This window comes from Strigops habroptila, chromosome 1, assembly GCF_004027225.2.
Source record: "Strigops habroptila isolate Jane chromosome 1, bStrHab1.2.pri, whole genome shotgun sequence".
NCBI lineage: Eukaryota > Metazoa > Chordata > Aves > Psittaciformes > Psittacidae > Strigops > Strigops habroptila.
The window spans coordinates 51164-64147 of NC_044277.2; the positions used below are offsets into that span (position 1 = coordinate 51164).

A 12984-nucleotide genomic window follows, 5' to 3' on the forward strand; every position below is an offset into this window, starting at 1 on the left:
TCCAACCTGTCCTCGAACAGTGCCGGGGATGGGGCAGCCACAGCTTCCTTGGGCACTCTGTGCCAGCACCTCACCACCCTCACAGGGAAGAACTTCTTCCTTATATCTAACTTGAACTTTCCCTGTTTCAGTTTAAACCCATCATTCCTTGTCCTATCACTACAGTCCCTGATGAACAGTCCCTCTCCGGTATCCTTGTAGGCCCCCTCCAGATACCAGAAGCTGGTTTGAAGTCTCCATACAGCTTCTCTTCTCCAGGCTGAACAGCCCCAGTGTTCTCAACCTGTCTTCACATGGGAGGTGCTCCGGCCCCTGATCATCCTTGTGGCCTCCTCTGGACTTGCTCTAATAGCAAGTTGAGGACACCAGAACTGCAAACGGTGCTCCAAGTGGGGTCTCACAAGAGCAGAGTAGACAGGCAGGATCACCTCCTTCACGCTGCTTTTGATGCAGCCCAGGACACGGTTGGTTTCTGGGCTGTGAGCACACACTGAACCCGGCTCAGGTTCAGTTTCTTGTCGACCAACACCCCAAGTCCTTCTCTGCAGGGCTGCTGTGAATCACTTCGTCCAACCAGTAGTTGTGCCTGGGATTGCCTTGACTCCGGTGTAAGACCCTGCACTTCGCTTTGTTGAACTTCATGAGATTGGCATTGGCCACCTCTCAAGCATGTCAAGGTCACTCTGGACGGCATCCCTTCAGCTTATCAACTGAGCCACAGAACTTGGTGTCATTGGCAAACTTGCTGAGTGTGCCTCAATCCCACTGTCCATGTTGCCGACAAAAATGTTGAACAGGATTGGTCCCAACACTGACCCCTGAGGGACACCGTTTGTTGTCTGTCTCCAGTTGGACATTGAGCCGTTGAACACAACTCTGCGTGCGGCCACCAGCCAATTCTTTATCCACCAGATGATCCATCCATCAAATTCATGTCTCTCCAGTTCAGAGACAAGGATGTTGTGCACAAGTCAGGTAGACAATGTCACCTGCTCTGTCCCTATCCATCAGTTCTATAGCCCCATCATAAAAGGCCACCAAATTGGTCAGGCAGGATTTGCCCTTAGTAAAGCCATGTTGACTGTCACCAACCACCTCGTCGTTTTTCATCTGCCTTAGCATGCTTTCCAGGAGAATCTGCTCCATGATCCTGCCAGGCACAGAGGTGAGACTGACTGGTCTGTAGTCTTGCATATTTCCCTTCTTGAAAATGGGGATTATGTTTCCCTTTTTCCAGTCATCAGGAACTTCACCTGCCTGCCATGATTTTTCTAATATGAGGGACAGTGGCTTAGCAACTTCATCCACCAGCTCCTTCAGGATCCGCAGATGGATTTCATGAAGTCTCATGGACTTGTGCACATTCATGGCACTGACAGTAATTCTTTTCACTATTGCAGATATTTTGGCTGTGCAGTCAGATTACAGAGCCTCAGTTATTAACCGCATGAGTTCCCGGTAAGCCTTCTATGTTTGCGCTGTCTCAGAAGTCAGCAATCTGCTGTATGATGTTGACAGAAAATTCCGCTGCAGTTCTGCAGTTCACCTGCCACTGTTCCCCAGTGGAAATGGTTTCTGCTCTCTGCAGATTAAAAAAAAAAAAAAAAAAAGACGTAATCTGGGAATAACAAACAAAAACGAGGTTGGGTCCATGGGCCAGCATTCCAAACTATTGTCATGTGTACTTTCTGAAAATTGGAATATTTTCCTATCCTGAGTCATTGTGATTAATTTTCTTTTCCTGGTATCTGTCATGGTTCTTTTGGAGCATCTAGTTATGTACCCAGACAAACACAACAGTCTGTATTTATTACATACCTCATTAGTAAACATTAGTAAACTTGATGCTCTTACACTGTCTTATGGCCATAGCAAATTACTCTCTGGTGTCTAAGTATGCTCTGCTCATATGCGTCCTGAGTACCCAGGTGGACATCTCTTCTCATTGAGAAGTCTGCAACATGCATAGCCCAGCTGTGTGTGGTGTGAGTCCTCTGAATGCTATGTTTTTATAGGTCTAGCTTAGGATGGCTCAAACCATAAGCTCTAGCAGGTCTTGTTCACATGAGCAGCATGTGGATTTTCATGCTGACTTCTGTTTTTAAAGTCTCTTCCAACCCTAACCACTCTGATTCTGTGATTCTCACTTGCCCAGCCTCTTGGCAAATCCTTCTGTTGTAGGGCTGCTGCATGTCGAAAGGCAGAGAAGGGAAAGTCAGCAAGTGGCTTAGCTGCTAGCCAGGGTCAACCCCCACAGCACATCTGAGAAGAGCATTCTCATTTCTATAACCCTTCTCTGAGTAGTGAAAGACAGCAATTGGAGCTCTCTGTTAACTCCTGCCTGAAATGCACTTGTATTTGACAGCCCTTCTCTTTGGATGTTATCTTCTCCCCCCCCAAAAAAAATATATGAAAGTTGAGTGGCTGAGTTCTGATAGATGGCTCCAAATAGGTAAAAGGCAAGTAAAATGTTAGTCTTTAAAACAAAAAAGATTTTTTTCTGAGCCACTCAGTCCAAATGCTATGTTCAGTGATGGATCATTTTTCTAAACTAAAAGAATGTTGTCATGGTGTAACAAAGTTATTTAAAATATGAGCAAGAACTGTATTTTAAAACTGCTTTTTCAAATGTATTATATATACTCATGTCCATGATGTTAATAATTATATTTAAGATTTCTAAATGCAAACCCAGACTTTTAAACTTCATGTTCTCATTGCACATTCTACAGAAATATATTTCTGTGGTCTAAGGATTCATGGGATCTTTAACAGTTGAACTGAAACATCCAAGTTAGGAATTTGGGCTTCCTGCACTTTCAAAAGAACAGAAGAAGGACTCATTGGCCAGAGAACTCATTATTCCCCTGTGTCTGATGCTGTCTGATATCTCTCACTCTTTCCACTGAAACAAGAGAAGGACTAGACTTGCAAGTTAGGCAAGTCATGCAGGTTCCTAGTGCTAGGAGGGAGGCATTCAAACCTAATCAAGGGGGTAAAGACTTCACCATACTCACAGACCTCTACTTCAGAGTGTTCCAGGGTTATGGCACTGTTTGTGAGTGAACTCTGGAGTCAGGTGTCCCCTTGATGTGATTCCCAGAACTGTTAATTCATGCCTTCACTGTGAATTAGATGCTGGAAGCTTATATCATTGTTTTCTGACTTCTAGGCAGCGAGTAACATTTGAGGAGATTTTACCATCCTCTACTCCATTGCCTGCCTTGGATCTTCTGAAGAAACTTTTAGTATTTAACCCTGACAAACGACTCACAGCAGAGGAGGCTTTGCAGCATCCTTATGTGAAAAGGTGAGAGTAATGCCAAAGTGAAGTTTCCCTGATGTCTTCTGAGAAGACATTTGGGTGTTCTTGAGCTCTACTACATCCTTCCAGTAGCTTGGCTTAGACATTTATGTAGCTTTTGGCTCCTTGCATGAAAAGTGTCAAGTTGTTTCAGGGTAGTAGGCTACATAGTATTGCCTCATGGATATACTCTTGTGCACAGGCAATAACTGACAGCTGATAATTTGATTTGTTTCTGGCTCCTTCATTATTTGAAATGAGTTAGCCACTTCATTCTGAGTTAAAAGGGCAGGTAGTGATAGAGCAAGGGGCAATGGCTTTAAACTGAAAGAGGGTAGATTTAGCTTAAACATTAGGAAGAAATTCTTTACTGTGAGGGTGGTGAGACACTGGAACAGGTTGCCCAGAGAAGCTGTGGCTGCCCCATCCCTGGAAGGGTTCAAGGCCAGGTTGGATGGCACTTTCAGTTACCTGGTTGAGTGGAAGGTGTCCCTGCCCATGGCAGGGGGGTTGGAACTAGATGATCTTTTTAAGGTCACTTCCAACCCAAACTGTTCTATGATTCTGTGATTCTACGTTACAGACCTGCACTTGGCACAAGTTTTCTTGATATGCCTGATAGAAAAATAAAAACCCAACCCAAACCTAACTGTTCATTTTCTCTAACCCTGGTTACACTAGAGGTCACCCTGGATGATTTAACAATCCTTTTTAACATTATTGATCTGTGGTGCTGGTTTTGCTCTTAGTGAATTACATTATATGTTATCATCTTCTTAGGTTTCACTGTCCTGCCAGGGAGCCCTCTCTGGATCATGATGTGGTTCTTCCTTTAGGTGATGATATCCAGCTGTCTGTGGCAGAATACCGGAATAAATTATATGAGGTACCTTCGCTTACTTAATTTTTCCAGAATCCAAAGTGACTTGCACATGCTTAATGAATGCTGTCATTTTCTTCATTTAAGGTGTTTAGTAGAAGAAAATTAATAAATTCTATTGTGATAGAGCATTAGGAGTCAGGAGGAGATTAATTAGTAAAGTCAATATGGAGCACAGGTAGAAGAGATATTCTAAATGTCAATAGATTGGTCCCACATAATCTAGGTACAAGGCTAAGAAACAAGTGAATAGTTTCAAATTATCTTACCGGTAGGGTGTCAAATTTGGGATGACTGATTACAGGACGTTGAGAGCCAATTGTCTATGCCAAGACACAAAATCTTGTCAAGGATTCTTTTGCTAGATAATAGTGTGTAGAGGTAGATGAGAAATAATTATGCACAAATCGGAGTGAATGTTGCTTTGACCATTAAAAAATCGGCTTTGCAAAGTTCTAGAAAGGGATGATAAGGAACAGCATAGTGTTAGCCTTCTGAACATGTAGGTTGTTTTCCCAAGGCTAATGCCCATTTTATTTAGTGGTGTCCTCTCTCAGGATATATTGAAATTGCCTGTTCACCCTTTTTCTTAATGCTTCAGCCTATTCTTTTTTTCCACTGAGAATTTTATTACTATCTTCTTTCCAACCCTAGATTAATTTTAAAATTATATTTGTTACCTATCCTATGAAAGAAATTGCAGTTTGGTTTTATGTTTTGTTCCTCTGCTGTGTAGCTGTGTTAAGTCTAACCAACTTCTCCTTTCTGTAGATGATCCTTGAAAAGATATCGAATAGCCGTCCAAAGGAGCAAGTGCGGAGAGAAAACATACAAATAAGTCAGTCTGAATCTAGGCCGCTTCCAAACTCCACTTCTGTGATTTTGCCTACCAAGAAAGGCCAGATAGAACCAACACCACCTCTTCTAAAAGCTTCGCATGTGCATGCTGGAACTACAACTGGTATCCAGCCAGAAGTATCCGGCCAGAGTGAAGATTTATCAAGACCTTTATGTCAGAGATCAAAGATCCATGTGGTATACAATCCCATAACACACACCGCTGTTCAAAGTAGGTACTGTCTTCCTACAGTGGGATGTAATCCATCATGAGGTATTATTATGGGGAAGAAAGAAGAAAAGAGATTGGGGGGGGGGGAAGAAATAAGGAGAATTTACATGGCAAAATAAGAGGGTGAAAGTGTGACAAGAAAACAACATAAGATCAAAACACAGTTGAATGAGTTCTGAGTTTGTGGCATTCTCTTTGGCTCTTTCCTGCCTCAGTCTTGACTCTGTGTTCCTTTCTGTCTTCTCTTTGCTTTGCTGCTGCTGTTATCTTTTCCCATGCCCTTTTGAACTGGTTTTGTTTGCTACTACAGCCTCATTTTATTCTGAATATTTTGTGAGATGAAGTTAGGTTGCAGGGGCTGACTCAGTTTCTATGTTCTATCCCTGCCTCAGTCACTGCGTTCTGTGTCCTTATAATTTTCCTACTTTCGGTTTTTTCTGCTGCAGGTAATGCAAATTCTGGTGCTCTGATCAGGAACTGTTCAGCGTCACTTTCTCAACAGGCCAGAATCTCCAACCACAGGAGACTCGGGAGACAAATCACATGGGCAAAAGCAAATGCTGAGCTACCTCCTACAAGTGTACAGAACATTTACAATGTGAGTAGCAGTCCTACCAAAACACCCAAAAAAACAACCTTAACTTTTTATGGCCCAAAATTATATGGACACAAAATATCTTAATTTGCGACTTTGTAAAGATACTTAAACGAAAGGCTGCTCCGTAACTAAATTAATATATTTTTATCAGTTAAAATTACTTATGGCAAAGATATGCATTGCAATTTTGTTGCTTCTATGTATGTCAGTCAAATGGTACCTGTAACCTAGTTTGATAAAGCAGTTGGGCTTGTATAGAGTATGTTCCCTTAAATAGAAAGCTAAGAGTGTGCTAAAACTCTTGGGTTAATTCAGCATGGGCAGATCCTGCTTGACCAACCTGACCTTCTATGACAAGGTGACCCACTTAGTGGATGAGGCAAAGACTCTGCATGTTTTCTTTAGTAGACTTTAGTAAAACCTTTGACACCTTTCCCACAGCCTTCTCCTGAAGAAAACGGCTGCTCATGGCTTGAATGGGTAAACTCATTCACTGTTCACTGGGTAAAGAACTGGCTGGATGGCCAAGCCCAGAGAGTGATGGCGAACGGAGTTCAATCCAGTTGGCACCAGCCACAAGTAGTGTTCCCCCCGGCTCAGGACTGGGGCCAGTTCTGTTTAATCTCTTTATCAATGATCTGGATGAGGGAATCGGGGGCACCCTCAGTAAGTTTGCAGACAACATCAAGCTGGGCGGGAGTGTTGATCTGCTGGAGGGCAGGAGGCTCTGCTTCTGATCTGGACAGGCTGGACCCATGAACAGAAGCCAGTGGGATGAGATTCAGCAAGGCTTAGTGCTGGGTCCTGCACTTGGGCCACAACAACCCCATGCAACACTCCAGGCTTGGGGAAGAGTGGCTGGAAACTGCTCATGGAAAGGGACCTGGGGGTGCTGATTGACAGAGCTGAACATGAGCAGCTTGTGCCCAGGCAGCCAAGAAGCCACCAGCATCCTGGCCTGTATGAGGACCAGTGTGGCAGCAGGGCCAGGGCAGTGACTGTCCCCCTGTATTGGGCGCTGGTGAGGCCACACCTCAAATCCTGTGTTCAGTTCTAGGCCCCTCACTATGAGAGACACTGAGGTGCTGGAGTGGGTCCAGAGAATGGCAACAGAGCTGGTGAAGGGCCTGGAGCACAAGTGTGATGAGGAATGGCTGAGGGACTGGGCAGGGTTTAGTCTGGAGAAGGGTGGGTTCAGGGAGATGTTATTGTTCTCAACAACTACCTGAAAGGAGGTTGTAGCTGGGCAAATGTCAGCCTCTTCTTCCGAATAACAAGCAATAGGAGAAGAGGAAATGGCCTCAAGTTGTGCGAGGGGAGGTTTAGACTGGATGTTAGGAAAAAATTCTACGCAGAAAGGGTTGTCAAGCATGGAATAGGCTGCCCAGGCCACTGTTTGAGTCACCATCCCTGGAGGTATTTAAAAGACACGGTTTAGTGGTGCACTTGGCAGTACCAGTTTAATGGTTGACCTTGACAATCTTAAATGATCTTAAATGCTGTGCTTGGCGTGAAAGTTTCTGTGAGTCAAAGGATGAGGTGCTGGGAGGGGATGGGCTGAGGAGGTTCTGAGGCTCAGCCACAGTGGTGATCATCACTAGTAAAAGGTTTCTGTCCCATTCAGGGTGCAGAGAGAGCTGGGCTTGTTCAGCCTCGAGAAGGCTCCAGGAAGATCTTAGAGCAGCTTCCAGTAGCTAAAGGTGGCCTACAGGAAAGATGGAGAGGGACTTTTTACATGGGCGTGTAGTGATAGGACAAGGGGTAATGGCTTTAAACGAAAGAGGGGAGGTTTAGATTAGATATTACAAATAAGTTCTTCCCTGTGAGGGTGCTGAGGCACTGGCACAGGGTGCCCAGAGAAGCTGTGGCTGCCCCATCCCTGGCAGTGTTCAAGGCCAGGTTGGACACAGGGGCTTGGAGCAACCTGCTCTAGTGGAAGGTGTCCCTGCCCGTGGCAGGGGGTTGGAACTGGAGGAGCTTTCAGGGAGATGTTATTGTTCTCAACAACTGGGTTCAGGGAGATGTTATTGTTCTCAACAACTACCTGAAAGGAGGTTGTAGCTGGGCAAATGTCAGTCTCTTCTTCCGAATAACAAGTGATAGGACAAGAGGAAACGGCCTCAAGTTGTGCCAGAGGAGTTTTAGGCTGGAGATTAGGAACAATTTCTTTACTAAAAGGATTATCAAGCACTGGAACAGGCTGCTCAGTGCAGTGGTGGAGTCACCATCCCTGGACATATTTAAAAAATGTTTAGATGTGGCACTTAGGGACATAGTTTAGTGGTGGCCTTGGCAGTGTAAGGTTAATGGTTGGACTTGATGACATTAAAGGTCTTTTCCAACCTGAACAAGTCTGTAATTTGATGATTCCAACTGAAGAGTTTATGCTAGTAGGCGAAATAACTGGACATAACTTGCCTCTGATATGGATTAGATTCATATAGAATCATAGACTCATAGAATAGTTTGGGTTGGAAGGGACTGACCAGCCTGTAGTTCCCCAGGTATTTCTTTTTTCCCTTTTTAAAACTGGGGATTATATTTCCCTTTTCTGTCCCTGGGAACTTCAGAGTGCTACAAGTTCGCAAATCCAATGTGAAGTGGCTTTGCCACTTCATCTGTCTGTTCCTTAAGGACCCACAGATGCACCTCATCAGGTCCCATGGACTTGTGCACCTTCAGGTTCCTTAGATGGTCTCGAACACGCTCTTCTCCTAGAGTGGGTGGTTTTCCATTCTCCCAGCCCCTGCCTTTGCCTTCTGCCACTTGTCAGTGTGGCTGGAGCACTTGCCAATGAAGACTGAGGCAAAAAGAAAAGGCCTTCTCCATATCTCTGGTAACCAGGGCTCCTGTTTCCTTCCAGAGAAGGCCCATGTTTTCCCTAGTCTTCCTTTTATTATCAGTGTACCTATAGAATCTTTTCTTGTTGCCCTTGATGTCCTTGTCCAGATTTAATTTTATCAGGACTGTAGCTTTTCTAACCTGATCCATGGCTGCTCGAACAATTTCTCTGTATTTCTTCCAGGCTGCTTGTCCTTGCTTTCACCCTCTGTAGGCTTCCTTTTTGTGCTGGAGTTTGTCCAGGAGCTGCTTGTTCATCCACACAGACCTCCTGGCATTTTTGCCTGACTTGAGATGCATTGCTCCTGAGCTTGGAGGAGGTGTTCCTTGAATGGAATGGACATGTTCCTCATGTCTCCATGAGGGCTGTGTGGAGACCTCATAGCAGCCTTCCAGTATCTGAAGGGGGCCTGTAAGGATGCTGGGGAGGGACTCTTCCTTAGGGACTGTAGTGGTAGGACGAGGGGTAACGGGTCCAAACTTAAACAGGGGAAGTTTAGATTATATATAAGGAAGAAGTTCTTTACTGTGAGGGTGGTGAGGCACTGGAATGGGTTGCCCAAGGAAGTTGTGGATGCTCCATCCCTGGCGGTGTTCAAGGCCAGGTTGGACAGAGCCTCGGGGTTTAGTGCGACGTGTCCCTGCCCATGGCGGGGGGTTGGAACTAGATGATCTTAAGGTCCTTTCCAACCCTAACTATTCTATGATTCTATGAATGTTAACCAGCTTTCTTGGGCCCCTCTTCCCTCCAGAGCTTTAGCCCATGGTACTCTACCAAGCAGATCCCTGAAGAGGTTGAAGTCTCCTTTCCTGAAGTCCAGGGCAGCAAGCTTGCTGTGCACCCTCCTCAATGCTCTAAATATCTTGTACTCCACCATTTCAAGGCTGCCCTCGAGCTTCACGTTCCCCACCAGCCCATCCTTGTTGGTGAGAACAAGGTCCAGCAGAGCACTTCTCCTCGTTGGCTCCTCTGACACTTGGAGAAGGAATTTATCTTCAGTGTGTTCTAGGAATATCCTGGATTGCCTATGTCCTGCTGTGTTGTCCCTCCACCACATATCAGGGTGGTTGAAGTTCGCCATGAGAATCATGGCTTATGAATGTGAGGCTGCTCATCTGTCTATAGAGGGCCTCATCTGCTCGGTCTTTCTGGTTGGGCAGCCTGTAGCAGACCCTCACTATTATGTCACCTGTCCCTACCCTCTGCTTAATCCCGACCCCTAAGCTCTCAGCTGGCTCCTCGTCCATCACCAGGCAGAGCTTGGGGATAGGAACTTGCATATTGCAGTCTTCAGTGCTGCAATACCTACATTCAGGTGTTTTGTCTGCTTATGAACTTTACAACCCAGAGTTAAGTTCTGTGCATAAGGCAGAGTGTTGACAGGAAGACGAGGAAGACCATCTATGAGCATCACCAGGAAATGGCAAGTGCACAGATGTGGCCTTACTTCTTCAGAATGTGTAATGCTGATCTTCAGCTGGTCTGGGTTTATAAATACTTTCTCCTGGATTTTGAAGTCTAACCCCAGTCTTTCAAAACAACCCTATCGCTTGTGACTTGAGCAGCAAGAGGAGGTTTATGCAGGAGTTCTGTGAATGACTGTTGAATTTCAGTATGGGAATTAGGTACTTCAGATAACATGGAGTAACAGCCCTTTGGTAAATCAGTCTCTGCCTCATTAGCAGGTTTTTTGTTGGTTTTCTTTCCCACAAATATTAACTGTAATGGATCATACATGTCAGCTAACAGTAAGCAAAGTAAAAATCTCTCTGCAGATCCTCTGCCTCTACTTCTTTTTCCCATCTTGAGTTTCTAGTGCAACATCTTTAGACATGTGCTGAGATACGTGACTTTTTTCCACTGCCTTTTTTCTAGAGGATAGGCTAATTTCAGACTGCATTCTAGTTTCAGTGTTACCACTTCAGACAAGTGGTTATCGCATTGTTCAGACTGTGAGCAGCACCAAAAACTCCCTTTGACTTTGAGAATCACAGATCAGTTGCTTTTACATATCTTCAGCGATGGCTTGTCCTGTCCAAAGTGTGTAGGTAGCAAATTCTTTTTTAACCAAATTGAGACTGTGGGATATTCTAAACTTAGCTGGAGAATACACACTGCCTCTGGAATCAACCTAATGAATTGCTGCTGCTGAACAGTGTCAGTTTCAGTCCTGTCCTCCCTGCTTCTCCTTTTTCCTTGTTCTTGGTCCCACTTCCATGTGAAAGTTCTTAAGCTCATTGGGTTCTTACACGACCTCCTTACACCTGCCCTTTCTCTTTCCTGAGCTAGTTGTCTGCTGCCTAGCTCAAGGAGGCTAGCCAACACAAGGTGATCAGAGGAAGCTTATGGCAGAGGAAGAATATGGAAGGAGACACCACAGACTACCCTTTCTGTGACACTGAAGATTGACTTTTGTGTCGTGGGACTTTCTCGCATCCCCACAAAAGAATACTGCTGCAGTGCAGGATTAGTTTGTCTTGCTCCAGTGCCACTAGTTCATGATACACCCATTCTTAAGGCCTTCTGCCTCACATCCTTCTCACCATCCTGTTCTTGATCTTGCAAAACAGTGCTGCTTGTTCATATAATATTCATGATCTGTCCTACTCCAAGCTGAAGTAAAATAGAATCATAGAATCATAGAATCATAAAATCGTTAAGGGTTGGAAAGGACCTTAAGGTCATCTAGTTCCAACCCCCCTGCCATGGGCAGGGACACCTTGCCCTAAACCACGTGATCCAAGGCTCTGTCCAACCTGGCCTTGAACACCGCCAGGGATGGAGCATCCACAACCTCCCTGGGCAACCCATTCCAGTGCTTCACCACCCTCACTGTAAAGAACTTCTTCCTTATATCTAATCTAAATTTCCCCTGTTCAAGTTTGAACCCATTACCCTTGTCCCACCACTACAGTCCCTAAGGAAGAGTCCTTCCCCAGCATCCTTGTAGACCCCCTATATGTGTTCCTTTTTTGTATTTTTAGAAAGCTATTACAGGTTACTACTTTGGCTTTTCTTTATTACACAGAATCCAAGAAATACTCAGTTTCACAGCAAAGATATTCGTCCCCCTCTGAAGTCCAGTAAAAAGATGTTCCAGATTACTGCAAATATGGGAGCTGCTGGTGACCCGAAAGCATCGATGGGCAGTTACTCGCAGGCCTATGGAACCATATGTAAATCTGCGCTCCAGAGTCTTCCAATATCAAAGTCCTCCCAGCAACTTGAGCAGTGAATATGGAAGTGTTCTAACCAGGTGAAGTACAGCTCATCAGTCCCCTAATCAAGCCCTTCAGTTTGTTTTTGACTATTTTCTATGATTCTTCTCGGGTAAATGAACATAATCAGTGGTGGCTTATTTTCATTAAAATAATGTAGAAAAGCATTTTAAATACAGGTGGGTTCTGCTACAACATTTAGTAGCTTACCTACCACGTAATACTGTGATATTGCAAATATTGTAATAAATACTTTATATTGCACTACAGAAAATCTTTGTCTTTCAATCAATGTTTGCTGTGTGTGAAAGGGAAAAATCCAGAGGTATCTTGTTCAATGAATAATATGGTATTTTATTTGTTTTTCGCTTTCAGAAAGCAATGTTTCAAGAGATACTGTTGCTGAAACATCATGAAGTTGTTATCAGGCTACAGTGAGACAATAATAAACTTTAAAACTAGATTCCTGTTTTAATGCTGATTTTTGATACATTCTCCTCATTAACTTGAAGTTATTATAAGAAGTCTTTGTCCCTGAAATTTTACTTGATCTATGATAAATGATTCTTATTCCAGAATGCTGGGACTACATTTACAGAGGGGATTCAGGCACTAAATTCTAACATGTGAGTATCACTGCCATTGATGGAATATCCATGTTATCTTGTAGTATGTAACCACCAAAGGCTAGTTAAGTAAAAAACCAAAATATTCACTTCTGATACCAGGTGTGGTCACTCAAGTCTGGTAATACTAGGCTGGGAATGCAGCTCTCAGGGAAGTCCCGGTTTATTCAGGTATATCCATAAAACAGGTATTTCCTATCTATCTCAGGTACAGGTAGATACAGCAAATGGCAATGACAGGGTGAACATGTTGTGTAGTGCTCTGTGCAGCGTGACGGTGCTTGTGAATCCAAGATGCCTGTTCTCATGCATGGAAAAGGGAGCCTACTGCTTAATTCAGGGTTGTGACTTCCACTGAAAGACAGGACCCAGCAGTTTGATGATACAATGAGACATCTAAGATCTTCTGTGAACCTGATCTCAGAGGTGATGGGCTGTAACATTAAT

The 12984-nt window shown here is 44.2% G+C and overlaps 1 protein-coding gene across 2 annotated transcripts in view; it reads left to right on the top strand.

Annotated features, from left to right (window-relative positions):
• Window positions 1-12984, top strand: part of MAPK15 (mitogen-activated protein kinase 15) — a 29627-nt gene that overhangs the window by 9479 nt on the left and 7164 nt on the right. The window contains exons 8-14 of one of the 2 annotated variants that reach the window (XR_003990087.1): window positions 1401-1458; window positions 3173-3310; window positions 4085-4190; window positions 4956-5253; window positions 5700-5851; window positions 11722-12260; window positions 12488-12537. Coding sequence is in view for 1 of the 2 variants with exons in the window: in XM_030476561.2 (XP_030332421.1) it covers window positions 1401-1458; window positions 3173-3310; window positions 4085-4190; window positions 4956-5253; window positions 5700-5851; window positions 11722-11928 (959 nt within the window). In the remaining variant the exon portion in view is untranslated. Of the gene's footprint in view, window positions 1-1400; window positions 1459-3172; window positions 3311-4084; window positions 4191-4955; window positions 5254-5699; window positions 5852-11721; window positions 12261-12286; window positions 12375-12487; window positions 12538-12984 lie in introns of those variants that run through there. The other variant, XM_030476561.2, reaches the window with a different exon arrangement.